Source organism: Carcharhinus amblyrhynchos, chromosome 13 (genome assembly GCF_965287045.1).
Source record: "Carcharhinus amblyrhynchos chromosome 13, sCarAmb.v2.hapA, whole genome shotgun sequence".
Classification (NCBI taxonomy): domain Eukaryota; kingdom Metazoa; phylum Chordata; class Chondrichthyes; order Carcharhiniformes; family Carcharhinidae; genus Carcharhinus; species Carcharhinus amblyrhynchos.
In genome coordinates this window covers 62,637,764-62,663,677 of record NC_137336.1, presented here as the reverse complement: position 1 = coordinate 62,663,677, position 25,914 = coordinate 62,637,764, and the positions used below count along the sequence as shown (strand labels likewise).

Below are 25,914 nucleotides of genomic sequence, written 5' to 3'. Positions count from 1 at the left end.
CAGGCCAAATTGAAGTGGGATTTGATTTTCTGTAGATTTTGCTGGATTGGGAATTGTTGATACAAATCTTTAATATCAGGAGGTTATGGAGTTAAAGACGAACGTGTTAGCACAACTGTGACTGGAATTAATTTGTATATGTTTTTGGCGCAGGAAGGCCCCTTCTTTTTCCATCTCGCCTTTTGCTTATTAATTGTCTATCCTTGGTGTTATCTGTCATAAAGGTCCATGTTGGTGCAATAATGCATTACTTGCTTTTATTTAAGGCTTTCTGTTGGATTCAGGAGCAACTTTTGTTGTACAACTAACCTGGCTTTCCTTTGTAGTGCAGTCAGAAGAGAATAATATTGCACACCCATTCCTGTTAAACTATCTCATGAGATAGTTTAAAATTAATCCCATTCAGCCTGGATCTAATGGTCACATTCAGAGGAGACTCTAGACTATGGTTACTCCTGGATGGGTCTACTCCAGTCTTCCACTACCAATATGTCAGCACTCTACATATCACACAGATCTCACATTAACAATAATCACTGAGCAACGAGCATAAATGTACAATTATAAATTGCTGATGATACCAGTCTTAGCCATGGAGGTATAAAACAGAATGGTGGTCCTAAATCTTCCAAACTGCTATCCCAGTTTTCTTTTAGTTTATTTATTTAGTGTCACAAGTAGGCTTACACTAACACTGCAATGAAGTTGCTGTGAAAATCCCCTGGTCACCACACTCCAGCCCCTGTTTGGGTACATTGAGGCAGAATCTTAGCATGACTAATGCACCTAACCAGCACTTCTTTTGGAAGGATAAGGGCAACAGATACATGGGACCTCCATCGCCTGCAAGTTGCCCTCCAAGTCACACACCATCCTGACTTGGAAATATTTTGCCACTCCTTCCCTGTCCCTGGGTCAAAATCCTGGAACACCCTCCGTAACAGGACTGCAGGGGTTCAAGAAGGCAGCTCACCACCACCTTCTCAAGGGCAATTAGAGATAGACAATAAATGCTGGCATAGCCAATGACACCTTCAGCCCATGAGCTAATAAAAATAAATGATCTGGATAGACTTAACAAATGCGTAAAGAACTCAAAGGTGAATTAATACAAAGTGCTGAAAAAAGAAATGGACAACTTTCCATAGAATCCCTACAGTGCAGGGAAAGGAAATCCAACCCATTGATTCTGCACCTATTCACCAAAAGAGTATCCTACTCAGGCTCTCCCAATCATCTCATTAGTCTGGTCCAGATTAGATTCCAGGTATCAGAGGTAAAAAGTCACTCGATGTGACCTCTTCCATATTGAAATGATTTCTCTTCTGTTTGCTTTGGGTGGATGCATGCCTTTTAAGCTGTTAGGGGCTGTAGAGCATTCTGACATGTGAGGCCATATCAACCAGCAATGTGGCTTGCAAAGCGAAAGTGAAAATCCCATTCTGAACTGGAAAATGGTCTGGACTGAGGCAGCAAGGTGGAAGAATGATGGTGGATAAAAACTTTGAAAGCAAAGTTGTCAGAATTGGCAGCATGAGGCATGTTAGCTAGAAGCTAAGTCTAAAGAAAGACATGAACTCAAGGTAGGATAGAAACTGAATTGAGACACAAGTTCTTCCTATAAAGGGACTGATCATCCCGTGTGGCATAAAGCAGATTTCTTCACCATAAAATTGGTTCAAATTCATGTGATAGATGTAAGTAATATGAGCGTGTGTAGATGCTTATATAAGGTACTGTAAAAATCTTGCTGTCGCTCATGCTTGTGGGATTTTATGGTGCCAAGACAGCGAACCCCTGTGTGGGTTTCCTGGAAGAACCGGGTGCATTCTATGGAAAATGCCATCAATGGCGGGACCATAAGATCCCACCTTCAGCAAGTGGCACATTGCCTGCCGCCACTGCCAAACATGCCGAGAGGCAGAAAAATCTAGCCCTACAATCTTAACAAAGTAAAATGTACTTATTGGTGCATCAGTTAAAATATGAGACAACCCAAAGGCTTGCATACTACAGAGTTTATCACCGACTATGGATGGTATAATGGTACTCATTCATGTACCAAAACAGGAATGAGGGGAGTCAGCAGCCCAGAAAAGCTAGATTATCATTTTAAAAACCCATGCATATGCTGCTGATGGATTTTAGAAAATATTTTCCATTCACTAGACCTGTTCAAGTAAAATATGGACTGTTGCCACCCGCAGCCCCACTTCAAATGGCTTAGTTAGTGAAGACAAAGTGTACATCCTGAAACAGAGCAGATCATAAAGGCATTCCATCTCCAATTAGTGCTGATGCCATTGTGAGGGGTGCTACCATTGATTTCAGAGGTAGGGTGGAAATCAAATTCCACAGTTTCCCCACTTCTCGTTTCTCTGGCTGTTGGTAAGAACGAAGATGTGCTTAGCTCTGTCTCCAAATGACCAGTAGCCCTGACGAAAAGCGATACAGACCCAAAATGTTAACTCTGTTTCTCTCTCCACAAATGCTGCCACTCCCACTGAGTTTATCCAGCATGCTCTGTTTTTATTTCAGATTACTAGCCCTGCTGCTTAGGTCCTGCATGATTAACAACCTTGCTGTGCGCAAATTGGCTGCCACATTTCCCTACATTACAACAGTGGCTGTACTTCAAAAAGTGCTTAATTGGTTGCATAAGAATGACACAGTGGCAATACCGCTGAATTCGGAATCCAAAGGCACAGGCTAATGCTCTGGGGACATGGGTTCAAATCCCAGCACAGCAGCTAATGGAATTTACATTAAATTAATCAATGTAATGCTAATCTCAGTGTGTGACTGTGAGAACTATTATCAGTTGTTAAAATGAAAGCAATCTGTATCACTAATGCACTTTAAAGAAGGAAATCTGCTGTCCTTCCCCATTTTGGCTTAAATATGACTCCAAACCCCTGACTTTTAACTATCCTTGATCTAGCAAGCCACTCAGTTCAAGGGCAATTAGGGATGGGAAACAAATGATGGTCTTGCCACCAATGCTCACATCCATTCAAGAATTTTTTTAACAATGCCTCAGGATAGTTCATAGTTGTGATTGAAATGCAAATCTAGCCTTTTTGTTAAAATGAAGACAGTTTGCATTCACTGTTTAAATAAAACTATAGTTGAAACAAGAGGTTAAAAATCATTAAACCCAGATCAGGCAGCGCAAGTTATTCTGCTGAATCATGAACAAATGTGTAAGAATGATTTAATATCGCTAAATCCGCATGGCGTTTAGTCACAAATAAATTGGTTAATGTTGCCTTCCTGATTTTCTCATAATCTCAGGTCAGTCTTTTTTTAAGAAAAGAAGATTTTTTTCACTCAGCTTCCAGCCCAGTTCCACTCACTAATTTCCCCTGAGCTTTCTGACCATGTTGTTTGCTTAATACCACAGAGCAGTCTTCTTCTGATTACATCAATTGAAAACACATATGTGATACTTGCCTGAGAATGGAGAGCTGTTGCAGGAAGTCTGGGGGGTGGGGGTGGGGGAAATCAAAAAAAATTGAGGGGATTAAAAATGCAAGAGAACGCAGAAGTAATTTTGGCTCTATCTCCATCACTAAAGGAAAGAAAAATGCGGATTTCTTCCCTTCCCTATCTCTTTCCAAGCGCATTGTAGTAATCCATTACTCTCCATCGACTGAATAAACTACACATTTGTATCAAAAAGACCTCCCCTCATTTTCTCAATTCCTGGTAAGACCAAAAAGACACAACTGTATGCCACATTGAATTCATGGAACTCAGATAGAGGAATAGGCCATTCAGCCCTTTGAACCTTTTCTGGCGTTCAATACAATGATATCTGATCTAGTTCTGATTACAATCCCACTTTACCATCTGCCCCCCCTCCCCATAAAGTTTGGCCGGAAGTCTCCTATCTGGGATGAAGTCTCTGTTGTTGTTTTAACAATTGCTATGTTTTCAAAGGGTGTAATAGACCCATATCAGTTATTACACTCTGAATGGATGTAGGCCTAATGTTGTAGGGCAAAGGAACTTGTGATCCAGGTTGACAAGACAATTTAAATTGAAGCATTATAGTTTAATCTGCAGTAAGAGCCAGCCTTTGAAATGTTTCAAGAACACACAAGTATCTTTCTGAAATGAATCTAAGAGCTAAAGCAGGGGCAGGAATGTATGTTTCCCACTGTAGAGGCTGATGGGAAACCATACCATATCTTCGATCCCTGACCTTATTAGTTATGGAGCGTTGATGCTGTATTCTGTGGCGGGATCTGGATGCCATATTGAAAAGATGCCCAACATCACTGATTCACCATTGAAGAAAGAAGATGGGCCACCTGGAGATGTTCTCCTCCACCCACTGCTGTGGTGTTCCAGGGTCTACAGCTGCTGGAGGCCGCCATCCTTAACTCCAGAGGCAGCCCCAGGCAGTGTTCAGTGAGTCCTGAATTCTGCACACCACGTTGTTCCAGACTTGTTCTGGACCGACATGTTTTCCTCCTGGAGAATCAGGAGTGGGGGAAGATTCTGGTTGGGCCTTCATCGGAATCTCACTTATAGGATGTAAATCAGTTTCAAGCTGGCTTCTGGTTTGTTTTCTGATCCACCATGATGGGTACCAGTGAATGATCCTGCAGGAAATTCACAGTAGCGTGAAATCAATTTTTGAACTCTTACAAATTCCCTTCCCTTCCTCATCCCCCTTCACCTGCCATCAAACCCGCCAGCAGGACTGTGGGAGAATTCCACCCCTTCATTTCGTTGTCTATTAAAAATCTGTCTAACTCTCCCTCGGAGACACAGTTTAATTATAAAAGATCTCCTATTTAAGACAGAGGGTCATTACTCTGTCAAATTTCTGTTCCCCAGAAAGCAGTGGAGGTTGGATCATTGAATTAATTCATGCTGAGTTAGACCGATTTTTGATAGTTAAAGGTTTTGGGGGGCAGTCAGGAGAGTGGAGTTGGGCCCACAACAAGATCAGACATGAGCTTATTGATTGCGCAGCAGGCTCATCAGGCCTGTACAGTGCACAGTATTCTAATTGAGATCTTATTAAGATTTTATATAGACTCATCATTGTTTATTGCCTTTTAGATTCTACACCTCTTGTGATAAAATGTGGAATTCCATTAACTTTTTTACAACCTTCTCAACCTTTAATGTCTTGTCAACCTGGATCGCAAATTCCTTTGCTCCACAACATTAGGCCTACCTTCATTCAGAGTGTAATAACTGATATGAGTCGAGAACACTGCTTGAAAACATAATTTTTAAAAGAACAACAGAAACTTATTTTTATATCAAATCTTTAACATAACAGCTTGGGTCACTGTCTGTGTGGAGTTTGCATGATCTCCTTGTATCTGCGTGGGTTTCCTTCGGGAGCTGCGGTTTATTCCCACTGTCCCAAGATGTGTGGGTTAGGCACATTAGCCACACTAAATTGACCCTTAGTGTCCCAGGATACGTTGGTTAGAGGGATTAGCGCAGTAAATATGTGCGGTTACGGGGATAGGGCCGAGGTGGGATTGTTGTCAGTGCAGACTCAATGGGCCGAATGGCCTCCTTCTGCACTGTAGCGTTTCTATGGTTTTATGATAATGAAACAACCCAATGCACTTCACAGGGGATTTGTACAACAAAGTATGGCACTGAGCCAGACACATGAGATGACCTAGATGTTAGGTCATCTAACATATGCTTGGTCAAAAAGGTAGATTTTAAGGATTGCCTTAAAGAAAGAGAGTGAAGTAGAGGGGTGGAATGGTGTAGGAAGTGTATTCTGGTCGGTGACACTAAAGCAACTGAAGGCACCAATAATGGAGCAATTAAAATCAGGGGTGCACAAGAAGACAGAATTTGAGGAACACAGATATCTCAGAGGGCTGTAGGGCTGAAGGTGATTACCGATATAGGGAGAGGCAAAGTCAGGGAAGGGATTGAAAACAAGGAAAACAAACAATCCCTGTTGCTGGGTCAGGAGCCAACCACAGGTCATTGAGTTCAGGGATAATAGGACAAAGGACTTCCTGCTTGTTAAGTATGACGTGGGAGGCCAGTCAGGAGTTTGTTGGAAGAGATGCGTCTAGAGGTAACAAAGGTATTAATTGAAACTTCTAGTACAGATGAACTGAGACAGGATCAAAATTGGGCAATGTTACAGAAGTGAGAATAGATGGTCTTAGTGATGAATGTAAGGTGAAAATCTTATTTCAGGATCAATTTTACAAACAGACTGACTTAATCTCAGATTGCTGCCAGGGAAACGCCACAATGACTTAATATTATCAATAGTTTAAAGTTTATTAATGTCACAATTAGACTTACATTAACACCGCACTGAAATTATTATGAAAATCCCCCAGTCACTGCACTTCTGTGCTTGGCTAATGCACCCAACCAGTACGCCTTTTGGACTGTGGGAGGAAACTGCAGCACCCGGAGGAAACCCATGCAGACATGGGGAGAATGTGCAGACTCCAAATAGACAGTGATGCAAACCGGGAATCGAACCTTGGTCCCTGGCGCTGTGAGGCAGCAGTGCTAAAATCCAGTGCCCCGTGCTGCCATATATGACTTTGGAAATCATAACTGACTCTGGGTGACATTTCTACTGAGCACTGAAAATCTTTCCTGGCTTTGATTTCAAGAAAAAGGCAACAAATTAACATTTCAAAGAAAGAATTCCTCAGCATAAATGTAACCCAATGGGCAGACTTTTCTGCCTCTTCTCGCGACATGTTTTCCAGCAACTCGCCATTGGCTGCTGGTGGGATCTTCTGGTCCCACTGATGTCTACAGCGTTTTGCATAGTTCTCCTGTCCCACCGCCAGGAAACCTGCCACTGGGTAATGCATTTGGCAGGACTGGAAGATTCCATCAGCGGGAAGGGCCAGAAAATCTTGCCCAATATATGTAACAAACTGCTAGTGCATGTGAAAGGAAAAATCCAGCCATCTGAAAGAATTCACTGTTCGTTCATACAATTTATCCATGCAATAGAGAGACTTCTGTCATGATTGAAAAGCGTGGTTATGTGGGTAGACTAGATGGATCAATTGGCTCTGCCCAAAATTCATTACTGTGTTTTTGTGGAGGAGACAGTTTTTCTAAAATGTGGAGGGTTGTTAACCTAAAATGAAATCATAGGGTGGAGGCAAATCAAGAAGGCTATTCATCATCTTCTACTATATTCTTCAGAGAATTAGTGTGATCAGCATGTAATTCCTTACACTGTTGAGAGGTTGTCATGTTCCACAGATGCTCTATTATATTAAACATCAGTCTTCTCTCATGTGGAGTCAGAATGTTATCATTTCAAGTCTCAGGCCAGAGATTTGAGCGCATAATCCTGTCTGGCCCTCCAGTGCAGTACTCTAGGGGAGTACTGCACTGTCAGGCCTGTGTCATTTGGATGAGAAGTGAGATGTTTAGTTGAGGGCCTGTCTGATCTTTCAGATGCAAGATCCCTATTGTAATAGTGACACTATTATAAAAAGAGAAGGCAATTCTCCCTGGTGTCTTGGAGAATATTTATCCCTCAGCCAAAATTGAAAAGCAGCTTATCTTGTCATTTACCACATTTCTGGACCTTGCCTTGCACAAATTAGCTGCCATGTTTATTTCTTCACAGCAGGGACAATGCTTTAAAAGTCTTCCACTGGCTGTGGGACATTGTAAAATTATAGAAAGCACTAAATAATTGCCTGTTCTTTCTTTAGCAATATGGCCCTGTTATGTTGCCTGTATCAGTTTGAGGCAGGTGATTATTGTGAGCAGGTTCAAACCTACAAGATACCTTTAACTTACTCTCTGATACAATAAAATGAAGATACAATCATGTGCGCTGCTATTGAAACAGTATAGATTTGGTCACTAGTGTCAATGTTTAGGTTAAATGTTAGCCAATGTTTAAAGAGTTCACAGTGAGAATTCTTATTTCCACATGGTTTTCCTATAAGTGCTCCGGTTCATCTCACACTCTAAAGATGTGCAGGTTACGTTGATTGGTCATGCGAAATTGCTTCTTAGTATCAGGGGAACTAGCAGAGTGAATAAGTGGGGTTAAGGGGATAGGGCCTGGGTGGGATTGTGATCGGGCCAAATGGCCTCCTTCTGCACTGTAGGGATTCGATAATTCTATGAGAATTTTAAAACATTCAGGTGGTCTATTTGTGATCATGTGGCTAGGCTACTAACTCTCTAGATCCTCTAGATCCAAGAGTATGCATCTTTAACAATGAAAAGCTTCATGCAATTACAAATAGGAGTCTTTTCCGTCAGCAACTGAGGCCTGCAGCTGAGTTCAAATCCTACCATGGCAGTTTGAGGATTTCTATTTAAATTCGGTAAGAAAAATTTGGTAACATATCAATAAAAGTGACCGTGAATCTGTAAACCCAGCTGATTTTCCAACGTTCTTAAAGCTATCATGCCCAGTCTGGTCTGTACATTACTCCAGTAAGAGACACATTACTGCTGTTACTGTGTTAGGTACGGGTATTAAAGGACAAATGGAGGTGAGATACAGATAGGCCATGATCTGACAGTATGTTGGATTATGTTCAAGAGGCTGAATGTTCTAAGCCTGTTCCTATTTATCCTTAAAGATATGTGTAAAACCAGGACTTATGAGATTTGTCTACTTATCCACTCAGACTGGCCACAGTGGTCAGATAGGTGGCAGATACAGTTTAATAGAGAACAATGTATAGTAATACCTGGTTAAAATAAACAGTGGTGGAAGGTATCCTTCACCTGTTAAAGAGTTTTTAATACAATAGATCAATAAAGAGGGCTAAGGGTTGTTGTTTCTCTTCCTGCACTCAGGGGTGCACAAGGCAGCTTTTCATCTGTTCCCATAGCAAGATTTTTAATCTGGAACCAGTCATTAGCCTGTCAACTGAGGCTCATAGCTTGAGGGGTGCCACTCCACATCAAGCATGGTTGACCATGGGTTTCTCACATTCTTACTGCCAGCAGTTAGCATTTTGGAAGGATTTTACATTATGAACGCATCTTTCTTGGCCATTAAGTCCTGGGTTTGGACTTGAACCCAGAGCTTCTGATTCAGAGGTAGGGACAACTATCCCCTGCAGCACAGGTCCTCTAGAGCCAAGCCTTCAAAAATGTAAAGGTCCATACAAATCACAAACAGAAGTTTTTTCTGTCAGCAAGAAAATAATATTAATTATTGTATGTACAAATCTATGGATTAGGCTGCAGCTGGAGTACAATGCACAATTTACTCCATTATGGGAAAGATATTAGAGTCTTGGAGAGAATACAACTAAGATTCACAAGATATAGATTGAATAGACTATGAAGAATGCCTCTAAAAATGACCTTTTTCAGTGGAATGCGGAGGTTAATCAGGCATCTGTTGACGGTTTATAAGATGACTGAGTGAGTAGTGATAGATTCTTTCCCTCAATTTGTGAGTCACTAACAAGAGTGTATGAGCCGGAATTTTACCGGGATGGGAAAGTTTCGCAGAACGGCATTCTCCGTTGGCCTCGGACGGGATCTTACGAGCCTCGTGTGGGTGTGCAGGTAAAATTCTGGCCATAGAATCCAGATTAGAAGAAGAAGAGTAAGCTAGAATGACTTTTTGTGCTGTAAAAGGACTTGAGGAGGAGGCAGGGATGGAGGAATGAGTTTGAATATTGCTAGTGCAGAATATGATGGGCTGAATGGCCTATTTCTGTACTGCAGATTCTATGAGCTTATTATTGTATGTCTTCGAGGTGTTGCTGCCAAAATGTAATACAGTCAGCAGCTTCAGTGTAGTACTGTAAATGTGAAAATTGCAATGTAATAGGGCTGTTAGATATAAACTATTTTAGGTGCAGTATGTGGACTGACCTAATAATCTTTCACTGGTGTAATCAAAACCTGACTGAACCAGGGGTTGAAGCTGTGTTATTCATTATCATTTGTTCTTCCCAATTTATTATAACCTGTGCTGAATTCTGTTCATTTTGGGAAAGAGTCAGTTGTTAAATGAAATATTCCAGTGTTATGGGTGGAGGGGTTGGGTGAGGGGGAGGGGGATTCAGTTAAGAAACAATAATTTCTTCTCTCACCATCCATCCAAAAGCAGGAAGGTGTTTTTGCTGTTCTACCCCTTTTATAAGTGGTGGCATGTTTCCACAGGTTTTGGTGCGATCCAGTTTTTCTCCATAACCCTCACCGCAAACTCAAGATAGGATGAATTCATTTTCACATGCTCAGAATGAGGAAGGATAGTCACAACGTTGCCTCCTTTGCATTCATACATTAAACTGGGATAGAGAAGGAAAAGATTTACGTTGCAGAGACGACAGAGAAAATAAATATTGTTTCACATGAGTTCCAGAATTAAATTCCAATAGGGCATTCCTTCACGGAAGTTGGTGGGTTGAAAACTGATTGTGGATAATTTACTTTTCCAATGATGTTGACTCCACTCAATGAGATAGGCATGCTGGGATGAATCTTATATGGTCCAGAATTTCCACCAGTGGAGTTGAGGTCACATGTCTTACTAGGGCCACAGCTCCTTGTCTGTGAGGCTGCTAGTCTGATAGTTTAAAAAGGGGAGACTGAAACGTGCAGTTCAGCAAGACAATAAAATTGGTTCCACAGGCCATAGGCCCATGTCACGTAACTTCCACCTCTCCACACCGTTTTTGTGTATCCCTAGTCTGGGTTCCTGAGTTTGTTAAGTGTTTCAACCATTATAAAATCAAAGTGAGGTTGAGGGGCCCTTTTTCTTAGCGGATGAGCAGACTCTTGTTGGCCGGTCTGGGTTATGAAATGCAGATGCCTGTGTATTACGCTCTTTAAATTTGGTCTATGCAGCCAACAGAGGGTTGTTAGTGGCTTTTTAGGGATAATGAGGTCCATGTTTTCCCAATGCTGCTAGGGTAACTTCTTTTGTTTAAGGTCACAGATTGGCACAGATTCAGTCATTTTAGGTCTGTGTCCAGTTTGAAATTTGTAGAGATAGCAATGAGCATATCTCAATATATTTGATTTAAAAAAAATACACAAGTTGAAGTCTTAGCCCTTCACATTAGTTTGATTTTTCAATTAGCGGGGTCATGAGCTTGGCACTATGTAGATTTATTTCCAGTAATTAGTTGAGTATGGTTCTGAAAGCCAGGTTGCAAAATACAAGCATGTTTTTGCATCAGGCTAATAAAAAGAGAAGAATACCAAAGCTTTATATCTTAGTCCTTCACATGCTTAATAAGTATGAAGGCAAAATACTGTGGATGCTGGAATCATGCTTTAACCTTCTCTCTTGTGACCAAACCTCGTAGAAAAATGAAATGACAAATGGCAGTGAAAACCACACCACATTTGAGTCAGCTTCTGCCATTCATATTTATTTAAGTGAATTGCATTTGTGAAATAAATCTGTAATGTAAGGCTTACAGAGTTATTGCTCTGATTGGCTATGTGCTCCTAATGGTGGAGTGAGTTCATCAAGGGAATACGATGTTTCTCTGGATTCGATCTCTAGTTAGCTGAGCTCAACAAGAGCAATGCTGGGATTGCTGTAATTGATCATGCTGCTCCGCAGTTAGGAAGAAGGAAGTCTCTTTGTTTATTGTGTCTAGGGATAAATATGGAGCAAGTGATGGGTTGAATTCATCAGTGGTAGAGGTTTGAAGTAGGTGGTAGTGTGAACTGATTCATCATACAGGCCATATCGATTGAAGGGAAAGTTAAGTAGATTAAGTAACATGCTGATTAGGCCATTTTTGGGCAAGTTGCTCCAAGCACCAGGTTTGCAAATAGCAGCAACATTAACCTCTCCGAGTTAGAGACCTCACCACTGAATCAGTAGGGTGTGCAATCAACTCCCGTTCCTGAGGCTTGAACTGTCCAGACTGACACTCCACTGCAGTACTAGAGAAGTGCTGCACTGTCAGTGGAACTGTCTTTTGGCTGAGGCATTAAAATAAGGCTCCATCTCTCCTCTTTGAAGGATGTAAAAGATCCCTTGGCTCCTTTTCATAGATGGGCGAGGTAGATCTCCCACCCCCTGGTGCCCTGGCCAATATTCATCCTCCAACTATCACCTAAAAGCAGGTTATCTGATCGCCTCATTGCCACTGTGGGATCTTGCTGTGCACAAACTCATAGAAACTGTACAGTGCAGAAGGAAGCCATTCAGCCCATTGAACCTGCATTGACAACAATCGCACCCAGGTCCTATCCAAATAACCCCATTTATTTACTCTTCTAATCCCCTTCACATTAAAGGACAATTTATCATGGCCAATCAACCTAACCCGCACACCTTTGGACTCACTTTTCCTATATTACAAATGATAACACTTCAAAAGCTTTTCATTGGCTGTAAAGCCCTTTGGGATGTCCTATGGCTGTGAAAGATGCTATATAAATGCGAGTCCTTATCTTTAAAGTGTTTCCCAATGAGGCGCCAACACTGCAGCTTAGTTTTGCAACCTGAGCCCTGGGTGACAGAATTTCTCCAGGGAATGTGGAATCACTGAAATTGCCTAAAGATAAATGGAAGGAATGAATCAGTGTGTGTCTGGCTGGAAGTGAAGCATGGCTATGGCAAAATGAGTAAATATTACAGCTACCATTATAAGATACCAGGCATGCTGAATGACTGTATATTTGCGGCAGAGGGCACCTGTTGCCTAACAGCACCAGGGACCCAGATTTGATTCCTGTCTTTGGGTCATTCTCCCTGTGTCCTCATGGGTTTCCTCTGGGTGCTCCAGTTTTCCTCCCACAGTCCAAAGATGTGCAGGTTAGGTGAATTCGCCATGCCAGGTTCTCCCTCAGTGTCCCAAATAGGCATCGGAGTGCGGCAATTAGGGGATTTTCACAGTAACTTCATTGCAGTGTTAATGTAAGACTACTTGTGACTAATGAATAAACTTTACTTTTGCTTTAATAGATGTGACATCCATACTCCACTGCTATTGTTAGCTCAAGATTTGCTGATCCAGTTAGTTTTAGAAGAGCAGTAGCTCATTTGTATTGATGAAGAATTGCTCCTATTATCAGACAATGCCAGTTTGCACTCATCTCTAAAGGAACAAAAGGGAGCATTCAATTCAAAAGGGAAAATTTGAACACAGGAATACTAAAGTAAATCTGATTTGCACACCCACTACAGATTCTGAGTGATCATTGTGGAAATCAGGAGGTTACCCAAATGCTCCCTTAAATAGCCCCATAACACAATTCTCAGTCTACTTCTCTGATTAAGAAGCAATATCTGGAGGGCCAGTGTTCAAATCCCACCACAACAGTTGGCGAAATTTCAATAAAAGTCTGGAATTTAAATTCTAATGGTAACCATGTCAATTGTTATAAAAAACCATCTGGTTCACTAATATTCTTTAGGGAAGGAAATCTGACATGTTTTCCTGGTCTGGCCTACATGTGACTCCAGACCCACAGCAATGTGGTCGATTCCTCAAATGTTTTCTGAAGTGGAGGGCAGTTAGGGATAAGTAATTAATGCTGGCCCATCCAGTGATGCTCATGTCCTGTAAAAATGAACAACGAAAGAAAGAATTATCTTTGAGAATTGTAAAGAATCCTTTTGATCTGTTCCCTGCAGAGCTGTGATGTCATGTTGAGCTGCTGCCCTCTCATTATTAACTGCACTGCATACTCCAATTTGTCTTCAGGGACAGACAGAACGTGGTGCATTACTGCCAGACTGCAAAATGGAGACATCTCAAGATGTAGCTGGACTCCATCCTCCAGCCTTGCCCAACCCTCTCCGCTGCCATTGAATCACTTCCTGGTCCTTTTGACCTTCTTGGTTGCTCGTCTGCACCTTCAAAGGGGATTTGATGCCTTGACATGAAACCAGGGGAGGAAAATCTTCTTTGTTAGGAGTGTCTATCAGATACGTAGCCCAATCAATCAAGTTGCTGACTGTACTGAATTTTAGCAGCAATGTCTCTAAGACATGCAGTGATATGGGTGGCACAGTGGTACAATTGTTAGCACTGCTGCCTCTCAGCGCCAGGGACCCCGGTTCGATTCCTGGCTTGCGTCACTGTCTGTGTGGAGTTTACACATTCTCCCCGTGTCTGCGTGGTTTTCCTCTGGGTGCTCTTCCCACTATCCAAACATGTGCAGGTTAGGTAGATTGGCCATGCTAAATTACCACTTAGTGTCGGCGGACCAGCTGTGGTAAATGCATGGGGACAGTTCAGACTCGATGGACCGAATGGCCTCCTTCTGACTGAAGGATTCTATGAGCTTGTACAATCTACACTGCAGAAATGGGCCATTCAGCCTATTATATCTGTGGTAGAGATATCCAAATCTATCTCGTTCTATGAAACTTATTGGAAGGAAGAATTTGAGTTGTTCTGCAAATGCTGCGATCTCTTATTCTCCTTCATTCAAATGGTCAGACTTCACGAATGAATCATACAATGAATGACCATGATGAGGAATGGTGACTATAACAGTTAAGGCTGACTTTGCCCCCAACCAAACCCTATCCCGGGAAGTAATTACAAGCAGCATTCCTCTCTAATGTATTTCCCATTTGGGTCAATTTATCACCCTAATTTCTGCACTTGTAATTCAGCACAGAATCAAACCTAGATGCTTGGGGCCAACCTGTCTCAGTATTACAGCAGGGATTTCCTTCCTGGGCCAGCAGATTGCTATGAATATAACTTTACTGTGCGATGATAGTGAAGAATGAGAGTTGAAGTGCAATGCTCAACAAAAGCGCATCCTTGCAGGTGCTATCTTGTCTAAGGATATTGTGTTGCCATTTCACTTCTGTGAGGAAGGTGCACTTTTGGAGTGGATACTGGATTCTCAGAGAGTTAATAAATGAGTTGAAACTCATTTTAACTGTATGGATGGAGCGCACATACTGCAGAATGTGAAAAGAGAAATGCCATTAAATTTTTGCTGCAGGGGACACCATCATTATTAACACCTTGTGGAGTCAATCCTCAATGTGCAACTGGTCTGATGAATAATGACTGTCAACAGTAAGAGTTGCTACTGTAAATGAAACATAGCTAGAGGGTAGCCATAGTGGTTTAGTTGGTTAGCGCACTGTGAGGTGTCACACTGAGTTACATAGATCAGAAATGCCTCTTGTTGGATCCCTGAAGCGGCCTGGTAACACATGTGATTGCATCAAAACCACTACCAGCAGTCAGAACAGAAGGCCCACCACCACCTTTGCAAGGCAACTAGCAATGCTCAATAAATGCTGGTTGTGCCAATAATGCTCACATCCAGAGAATACTTTTTTTAAAAAAAAATCTGGTTAATAGAAATTGTTGCTACAAATGAGATGAATAGCCATAGAAATCTTTAAGGGGAAACTGGACAAAAGCATCAGGGAGAAAGCTGTAGCTGGTTATGATGAAGAGGGATCGAAAGAGGCTTGTGTGTAGCACAAACACCATCAGGAAGCAGTTGGGCTGAATGGCCTCCATTTGAGCTGCACATCGTATGAAACGTTGTTGCTTAGGAATTGCAGGAGACAGAACTACTGAAATCAAGAGCTTGTTATTCCATGGTGTGTTTGGACAATTTGTGGCAGAGGAAGCCCTGAGATGAGATACTGCATTATAAATCTTTTCTCAATCAGCTAAACCGACATTGTTGGAGCAAAAGTCGACACCTGCACTGTTTCAGAAAGGGAAAGTAGTCAGAAGCTTACCTGGGATTTAAAAGCTGGTACCAATGATTCCAAATATGCCTGGGCAGAATTTCACTTCTGGGCCAGAACTTGCTCTCAACATAATAAGTGCCAGGCAATGACCATCTCAACCAAAAGAGAAGCTAATCATTTCCCCTTGACAGCCAGGTATTAAGTGGTGGAGGCTACCTCGCTAAATATTTTTAAGACGCGGGTTGATGGGTTTTTGATAAGAGAGGGGATTAAGGGTTATGGGGAGAGGGCGGGAATGTGGAACTGAGCCAAGACAGATCAGCCATGATCTTATTGAATGGCGGGGCAGGCTCGAAGGGCTAGTTGGCCTACTCCTGCTCCTATTTCTTATGTTCTTATGTTATGTTCTTGTTATTAACTGCCTGACAATTACATTGACCAGAAACTGAACTGGACCAGCTATATAAATATTATGGCTACAAGAGTGGGTCTGAGTCTGCCAATTCTGCAGTGAGTAACTTTCCTCTTGGATGTTAGAAGGCACAAGTCAGAAGTCTGATTAAATACTTTCCACTTACCTGTATGAACACAGCTCCAACACTCAAGAAGCTCAATATAATCTAGGGCAAAACAGCCTTAAACCTTCACTTCCTCCACCACTGACACACAGTGGCAGCAATGTATAGCATCTCTACGGTGCACTGCAGCAACTCACCAAGTGAAGTTCTTCAACAGCACCTTCTAAATCAATGACCTCTATCACCTAAAAAGATAAGGGCAGTAAATGCATGTGAACAACACCATCAGTATGTTCCTTTCCGAGCCACTCACTATCCCAACTTGGAACTATATCGCTGTTGCTTCACTGTCACAGTGAGGCTGAGGTTGCTCTTTTTTATTGATGCCAAAATGCTGCAGGCACTTCATGTGAAGTTGCAAATATCCCAATAGTAGCCATCTCAGATGTGCCGCTCTGACATTTGCCTCACGAAAGTGGCATCCTGCTATCTGCTTCACTGTGCAAATGATGTCATTTCCGTGTACTGGGTTAGTAGCATAGTCATGGTGAAAAAGTTAGTGAGGTAGATCATGATGCAGTGGTGACATCGGTAATCATGGCCTACAGATTCTGAGGGAGATGGAGAACAGTCTGTACTCAAGAGAGATGTCCCTACCGAATAGCTCATCATATATAATGTGTACATATTATAAATAAGTCAGTTTGAGGTACATACTTGAGTCAGGGTGCAGTTACTCAAGATAAGCCACAAATCGATACATGAAAGTGTGAAGTTGCTGCACATGCATAGTTGATGCAAGCTAAACTCACCATAGGAAGTTAAGTCTTATCCTTTCATGTCTAAGTACCTTTGTAAGGGTTTAAGAAGTCACACTGCCGATCAACCTCTCCAGCACGAAGGATTAAAAATTACAAATTATCTCACTCCTTCATGTATTAATTATTGGCAATTTAAAAATGTAAAATTGTGACATTCTTTTCACTTTCCCTTTCTGTCTCTTTCTTCTCTCCATCTCTTTCTTAAGCTTGTCTTTCTTTCCAACTCTTTATTGCTCTTTCTGTATGTGCTCTGGCTTTATATTCATCCACTCGAATTTACCCACCTTTGTCAGTTCCTGCACTGCTAATTTCATGACCCTAATTGCTGAGAGAGAGATAGGGTTGCTTGTCCAGCTCACTCAGGTCTCAGATGTTTGCTGTCCCTCACTTCACCGGATAAGCACTCTCATTTCAACAACTTGCCATGCACACAGTTAAAAACCAGACCATATCAGGGCAAGTGGAACGAACAGCAGATGCTATGAGAGGTATCTTGCTACAGCCAAGTCATTGCCAATGAAGCAGGGTCCTGGAACTTGTTGTGCAGAGTCCAGGAGTTAAATCCATTAGCAATAAATAAAAACAATCTCATCGAGCATCATTTTTACTTAAGTCATTAGGGTGAGAAGTGGGTGGGTTTAGTGTCGTTCTTCTTTGGTGACACAAGAATGGAAGAATGATGGAGTATAAGATGGGAAGTGGATCTGAAACACACCCTTTTCCCCCATATGTCGCGTGAGGTTAAAATAACCCCTAGCAGTCCCTGTGTCAGTCCAATAAGCCTCGTCCGGGGAGGATTGTGCAACTCTGCCTCAGGTCTATTCGCAGAATACTGCGGGTCTAAAAGTGACAGACAGAATCAACCTCTGAGTAAAGATTCACACAGGCCACCTGTTTCAAAGCATTAGTGATTAGGAAGTGAAGTAGGGTCGGTGAAGCACGAACTACTTTAATGCCAACCTAGCAAGGATAAACCCCTAGTACAAAGAGGATACATTGTAATCTGATTAATGTTCGATTATTTTTATAATTACCAACATTGAATGCAGACAGCTATAGATGTGTGCTGTTAATTATCTCCGGCTCTCTGTATAATGTTAAATTTGTATCCTGCAGTCAGCTGATTGAAAGAAGTAGCACAGCAAAACGAACCAGTCATTTCCTCTTTGGCAGATTCACCCCACTTGTCCCACTGGGAAACTCGGTTCCAGCTGGAACACACTTGTGTTGATGCTGCCTTGCTGTCACAGCCTCTGTGTGCATTGTTTAGACAGCAGCGTGGGGGGTGGTTTGAGTGTTGGGTTTGATTGCCACATTCCTCTCTCACTCCCAAAACCAAACAGCTTCCAGCAGGAGTCAGGGAACACCTTGGAAGTCTACCTCAGTGAAATGGGTTCAGATTTCAGTTTATTCCTTTGCAGACAATGTACACTGACTCCTGCTGGGGTACAGGCCTGCAAGGAGCAGCCTCTTCCTCTTTATCTCAGCTATCCTTCATGGGATGATTAATTGTCAGTGGCCTTTCAAACTGTGGTCGGGCTGGGGTTGGGGACAGGGCGAGGAAATCATCTTTGCCCAGTCTCCAGGTGAAAACTGGCAAAGAGGAGTCAATCCCCACCCCAGCTGCCTGCCAATTGTCGAATGGAAGTGAGTATTTTAGATCAGAGTGGCAGCAGACTTTTCCCCTTATTTTTGCAATGGTTGTTGATTTTTTAAAATTCATTTGTGGAACATGGGTGTCACTGGCAGGCCAGCATTTATTGCCCATCCCTAATTGCCCTTGAACTGAATGGCTTGCTAGATCATTTCAGAGGGCATAAGAACATAAGAAATAGGAGCAGGAGTAGGCCATCCAGCCCTTCGAGCCTGCCCCGCCATTCAATAAGATCATGGCTGATCTGTCGCTGCTCAGTTCCACTTTCCGGCCCTCTCCCCATAACCCTTAATCCCCTCTCCTATCAAAAACCCATCAACCCGCGTCTTAAAAATATTTAGCGAGGCAGCCTCCACCACTTCAACGGGCAGAGAATTCCAGAGATTCACCACCCTTTGAGTGAAGAAGTTCCTCCTCAACTCCGTTCTAAACCGCCCCCCTTTTATCTTGAGGCTGTGCCCCCTAGTCCTATTGTCTTTTTTGAGCGGGAAGAGTCTTTCCACCTCTATCCTATCCATCCCATTCATCATCTTATACGTCTCAATGAGATCTCCTCTCATTCTTCTAAACTCTAACGAGTACAAGCCCAGTTTATTCAGCCTCTCCTCATAGCGCAACCCCCTCAACTCCGGTATCAGCCTAGTAAACCTCCTCTGCACTCCCTCCAAGGCCAAAATATCTTTGCGCAGGTGCGGCGCCCAAAAATGCACACAGTACTCCAGCTGTGGCCTCACCAATGCCCTATACAGCTGCAGCAAGACCTCCCTACTTTTATATTCAATCCCCCTCGCTATGAAGGCCAGCATCCCATTCGCCTTCCTGACCACCTGCTGCACCTGCAAGCTGGGTTTTTGCGACTCATGCACAAGGACCCCGAGGTCCCTCTGCACCGTCGCCTGCTGCAGTTTTTCGCCCCGTAAGTAATAGTCCTTCCTACCATTTTTCCTACCAAAGTGGACCACCTCGCACTTGCCAACATTAAATTCCATTTGCCATTTCCTGGCCCATTCGCCCAGCCTATCTAGATCCTTCTGCAGACTCTCCACACCCTCCGCACAACTTGCCGTTCCCCCAATCTTGGTATCATCAGCAAATTTTGACACTCTACACTCGGTTCCCTCCTCCAGATCATCTATATAAATGGTAAAAAGCTGAGGCCCCAGCACCGACCCCTGGGGCACTCCACTAGTCACCACCCGCCAATCCGAATAGCACCTGTTGACCCCCACTCTCTGCCTCCTATTTGATGATGAGGGCAGATGAGAGTCTACCACATTGCTGTGGGTATGGAGTCACATGTAGCTCAGACCAGGTAAGGAGGGCAGTTTTCCTTCCCTCAAGGACATTAGTGAACCTGATGGGTTTTTTTTTCCAACAATTGACAATGGTTTCATGGCCATTAGTAGATTCTTAATTCCAGACTTGTATTATTGAATTTAAATTTCACCATCTGCCATTGCGGGTTTCGAACCCGGGCCCCCAGAAATTAGCCGAGTTTCTGGATTAATAGACTCGTGATAATACCACAAGTCCATCGTTTCCCAATCTCTGAACAGTTTTATGAAATTGTGGGAATTTTAAGAACCAAACTCCAGTGGGCTTGTGTTGGAGAGCAGGGGGAAATATAAAAATATTCTTAAGGATCTCAAACACATCCCCAGCTGCACCCCACCCTCACCTGCCTCTATTAACACAGGAAGTAGGGATGGGGGTGGCGGCCAACGTGCTTCCAAGAGACAGGTTGATGACTTAAATATTATAATTAGACTGCCATCTCAGATTTATAAGCTGCACTTGAATTTTTGTCCCGGCTAGCTAGGTTTCCTCTCCGCTCCCTGGTTGTGGCCTGGTGTTGCAGGCCCTATCGCTCTGTCACCTTTTAATCTGGCTTGCTATGCCTGAGAAATTGAGACTTTGGGTGGGATTTTCTGCACCTTCTTGCAATGTATATCCTGTTAGAGAAAGTAATCCATTGCTATTGGCCAGCAACTGTATTTTCCAGTCCTGCTGATGTCTGTAGGATTTTGCATTGCCTCACATCCTTCACTCCTGGGGAATGCATTGTGGGTGGGTGGAATCACCATCAGCAGATCCAGAAGATCCCACCAGAGGGAAGGACCAGAAAACTTTGGCCTTTGTTTGATAACTTTTGGGTTTCCCAACCCAATACAGTCACCCCATCTCTGCCCATTCCCCAATTCCAACTCCACTTCCTAGTTAGTATCAAGGGCCTAGAATTCTGTTAAGGCAAGGAAACCTAATGCCAGGGTTAAGTGGATCGACTTTATTCACAGTTTAATATGTGCCAATTTAAGAATTCTGCTTCAGACATCTTGAAGTAGGCTTTGCAATCTTGACTCACAACAATATACATAATTACAATACAGGTATGGAGCTGACTCCAGTCTAAATCTTTACCCAACCCTGACCCCCTCTTCACTGACCCTGGCTCCAGGTCATGTGCCTTATTACATCACTGTGTTGGGCAGTACTATACTCTGTCTCACATTAACCTTTCACATACCAGACCAAACACCAATAATCAAGGAAATTTCAATAAGAAGGCTAAAAAGTTCATGTATGAAGACTGGTGCAATTCTGAGAATTTGCTTTCATATTTCACCTTTTGGAACAACAGGACATTCTAAAATATTTTGCAGCCAGTGAAGTACATCTCAAGTGCATTTGCTGTTGTAATTGAGAAAATGGCAGCCATTTGTGCACACCAAACTCCCATAAACAATATGGATCAGACAATCAATTTTAGAGATTTAAATTAAAGGATAAATATTGGCCAGGAGACAAAGGACAACTCATTTGGTCACCTTCAGATAGTGCTGTGGAATCCTTTAATTTCACCAGGGCGGTCAGACAGGTTTAAAGTCTCACCGGTCAGTACATTGCTCTCTCAGTACTGTACAGCCTGTTTTGATCGACAGCTGCAGATTTTACAGTGGAGGCATGAACCCACCTGACAGTGGGCTAATGTTTCATGGAATCAGGCCAATTCTGGAGACCTTTTAAAATGATGAGTGGGATCCCATTTCCAAAAAGATCCAATTTTTGCTGGTCAGGGAATGAGGTTGACCTGCATCGCACAGGCAGAAAACTCAAACTCAGTAGAGCCATTTAAAATTAGCGCTGAATTCAAACATTTTACCTGTTTCAAGTGCCTTAACCTACACTGTGAGAGTCACATATCTATGCAGTACATGTCAATGCTCTTGAAGGGCAGATAGGGTCTATTTAAGTCTTGTGATCTGAAGTTCCTTAAATCCCCAGAACTTTAAAGCAAAAAACAGGCTGAAGTTATCAGTTGGAGCTATTTTTTTAAATGACCACTGGACTGATTTGATTTACCAGTCATCTATTATATGTTAGAAACAACTATTATCATCTAGTTCCTATGGTTGAAATAAAATTAATTATTAACATTTTCAGCTGAAATTGTTATGAATGCTTGGCTGAGTTTCAAGAATTCCAGAAATGCTCATCTCAGAAAATAGGGGAGCTCACATTTCAATTGCCAGTTTAAATAAGCTTATATTTAAAATATTATTTTATGTGGTTACTGAATAAAAGTTTTTGTAACAGATTGAAAAGTTAAGGGATTGAAAATATTTGCACAAGTTTAATAAATGAGAGTTTTTTGGCATGAAATATGTATGAATGAAAGCTCAATTTGATTATTAGAAGTTAATTTCATTTTTCACCTCTACTTGTCTCCCTGATGTCTGCCTATGGTGGATACTGAATGTGTGGCTATGGAGATGGCCTGGTGTATGAGGTAGCATGGAAGGGGCATGGAGACATGAGTTGGTAGGTTAATGCAGAGTGGGTATGGAGTGTGAGGAGTGAAGGCTAGAGAGCTAAATAGCTCCCAAAACAACCGTGGTTAACTCTGAGAGGAAAGAGGCAGACTTGCAACCGGCCCACTTAGATACCTACCTGCTCCTGTAGCTGCCTATAATCTGCTTCCAGAATTGGCAGGCCTGACCTGATTCTGCCTTCCCCACACCCACCTACCCAGAGTGAAAATTGTGTCTAATGGGGCCTTTAAATTGAGGCGGGTCTCTTAGGTTGGAAAGTTTCCTGACTTGAGCTACTCACCTTGATTGGGAAAATTCAACCTTTCCTGTCTCTAGTGTGAGAATCCTACCTCTGAGACAAAGCCAGGTACAGGAGGTTATAGCTCCTTCCACCTCAGCAAACAGGAGTAAGATATTGGATCTAAAAGGAGATGCTAAATGCTCTGTAGAGATGCAGGGCTAGATAGAAAGGGGGAGTATTACAGTTAACTTTTGCTGCCATTACTTATAAATGCACCTGCTTCTCGAGCTTCATCCAGATATTGAGGACTTTGTTTCCTGATAAGTGTACTGTGTCAACCTGACTCAAAATGGCTGTTTCAACACTGTACTTTTCTCCTCCTCAGGGCTTAACTCACAACCATCTTCAGGAGATCATAACGAAGTTGTTCCGAACTGTGAACCAGACGGTTATTAATATGGGAAGAGAACACAAGCTGGTTGTAAGTACCTGCAAAGAGGGGACACAAGCTTTCTTCCGCGATCTCCGTTTAATTTACATAACTGCATGGTGAACTCTCCTTCACTCGTTTACCTCAAATAGTCATCTGTTCAAAGGGCTTCAAAGTTGTCAGTGATGTGCATGGAAATGGGGTCCTAACTGGGGGTCCCATGAACTATAACTCTATCTTTCCATTGTATTGTGCCCAGGTGTCTGGGGAAGTCCACATGTCCCACTATTGGCCAGAGCCTATCAGTGCTATTTGATGATGAGAGTAATGAGCACGTTCTGATGGCCCAGTATCAATATTGAAGCTCTGTTGGGTTGGTTATTTAGTGGGTGTATGCAGACATGGAATTTTAGCCCAGTATTACTCTTTTTTCTTTTAAGCCCTGTACTCTGAAACAAAAACACATGATCCCAGGGTCAACCTCTCAACGAGCTACTAAATAAACAAAATTGTAGCATTCTGGTTGCAGATGGGACCCGTTTCCATAGAAACAGCAAACAAAAATATTTCTTCGTATTTTCTCTATCTTAAGCCTCAGTCTGGGGGCGGGTGCTACAACTGCTCTGGTTTCCAGAGAGACAACTGAGGATTTGTATAAACAAGAAATTGTTCCTCACGGAAAATCACAGTACTTGACAAGGTGATGCAGGAATTTGCTGCCTGGCTGTGTGTGACTCACTTGTATTTCAGCTTTCATTCGTGTTCTTGAAGGCAGCATAATTATTTATGTCCATGTATTTCCGCACACAAACATGACAGTAATCAGTTGTGGCTCGTGGGGTTGGCACAGGTCTGGAGTCTGGCTATGATCTAGTTGTTAAGGTGAAGGATCTGTGTTTGACAGCGACTGTCCTCTGCACAGCAACTTGGTGGCCTCCTCAGCTTCCATGTTAACCTGAGGCCTACACTCCAGGCTCAAGTTTGAGGTGAGAGCACAGCAGGACTGAGCAGGCCCAGCAAGCCTGATGTATTGCGCTATCTGGTGCTGATTGGTACACATCCCCCAGTTAATGCACTGGGGGGGAACTAGACTGGGTAAGTGTTGTGAGGTGGTGGCGAATGTCACTGGACCAGAGACCCAAGTGAATTCTTTGTAAATATGGGTATGAATCTCACCGTGGGCAGCTGGTGGAATTTGAAGTCAATTGATAAACCTAGAACTGAAAGCCAGTCTTTGTAACGGTGACCATGAAGCCATCATTGACTGTTGTTAAAAAGTCATATGGTTTACGAATGTCTTTACGTGGTCTGGCCTATACCTGACTCCAGACCCACCGCAGTGTGGTTCTTTTTTAAGTGTCCACTGAAATGGCCTCACAAGCCACAGATTCAAGGGATATTAAACAATAAAGGGGGGAAAAATTGTTGATTTGTTGGGGTTATTATCTTTTGTGTAACACTTGAAGCGTAGGGAGGGAGATTGTCTGGCTCCGAGATGCGGAGTCAGTTGATACAGTGGGTCTAAAGGAGAGTTCATCCCAAGCAGGGAGCGGTTATCCCAGCAGGAACTTAAATGCGATTGGCGGCAGGTCGGGATCTTTCTCTTGGGCCTGGAGGTGGGCTGGAGAACTTCGGCCTCCTCTGGATTAAAACAAAAAAATCAATGCAGCTGATTTTTTGCTCATTTTGTTTCTTTTTACTTGAATGGCCTCCACTTGTCCTGTTTAGGACTGCTGGATAGGCCACTCAGTGCGTGATATATATCTGCACAATACACAGTCTGCCCATCTGAATCCCAAACCAGTGCATCTGAAGAGCCTTAAGGCTTCAGGCTGTCACTCTGGATGGTAAAAGTCACCATAGTTCATATGGTGTCCAGCGTTCCCTGTGATGATTGAACAAGTCATGATGTGGAGATGCCGGCGTTGGACTGAGGTAAAACACAAAGAAATCCCACAACACCAGTTTAAAGTCCAAACAGGCTTATTTGTTCCCAGCCACCTGACGAAGGGACAGGCTGTCCCGAAAGCTTGCGGTGTTTGCTACAAATAAACCTGTTTGGACTTTAAACTGGTGTTGTCGGATTTCTTTATGATTGAACAACACAGAGCTTGGTGTAAAAGTTAGAGGGATGATTCTGATTTTACCTTGGATGAACAGGCAATCGTGAGCTGAATTTCTTCCCTGCCATTCTAGTCACCATCTGTCTTTAATTGTCGACTTCTTTTAAAATTAGTGCTGTGATTGATTTACGCTCGTTTCATTGATCTTTCTGACAGGATTTGCAAATTGCTTGATGTTGACAGGAAAATGTAGAGGCAATTTAAAAAGGAAACAAGTATCCCCAGTGCACCCTGGGGTGGAGTGGTGTTACATTGATAAACCAAACCACTCTGAGATATAGGATCAATCTCTTTTCTCCTGTAATAGAATTAAAGCCACTTTAACCATTGTCTAAGACTCTGCAGAATTCAGCTTCCCCTTTCCTTTCCAGGTTTGATAGATGTTGTTGAGGAATGTCGGCGTTGACTGGCTTTCTGAGGTTGGTGTGGAAGGCAAACATCATGGCAATTATGGAGGGAGACTGACTTTTAGCCCAGCTGTACCAAGGCTCATATGGGAATGTTTTAAATACTTTCAGCAAGAATGCTGGTTTCCTCTTTAGCAAGCTTATGTACACAGCTTGAAGGTGTGTGCATTTTCTGGACGAGTGGTTGGAAATGAATGAGCTAATGCGATGTGTATCAGTCGTATTCAAGGTGCTGTGTGGGAGTGCAGTGGCTCAATAAAGGTCTTCCACCATCTTCTCAAGGGCAAAT

General features: G+C 42.7%; 1 protein-coding gene across 2 annotated transcripts in view; it reads left to right on the top strand.

The window, feature by feature from the left end:
- The window catches only part of LOC145351949 (dedicator of cytokinesis protein 2-like), a 595,946-nt gene that overhangs the window by 239,839 nt on the left and 330,193 nt on the right, over nt 1-25,914 (top strand). For both annotated transcript variants that reach the window (XM_080201765.1, XM_080201764.1), the window contains one exon: nt 23,051-23,146. In XM_080201765.1, coding sequence (XP_080057891.1) covers nt 23,051-23,146 — 96 coding nt within the window. The remainder of the gene's footprint in view (nt 1-23,050; nt 23,147-25,914) is intronic.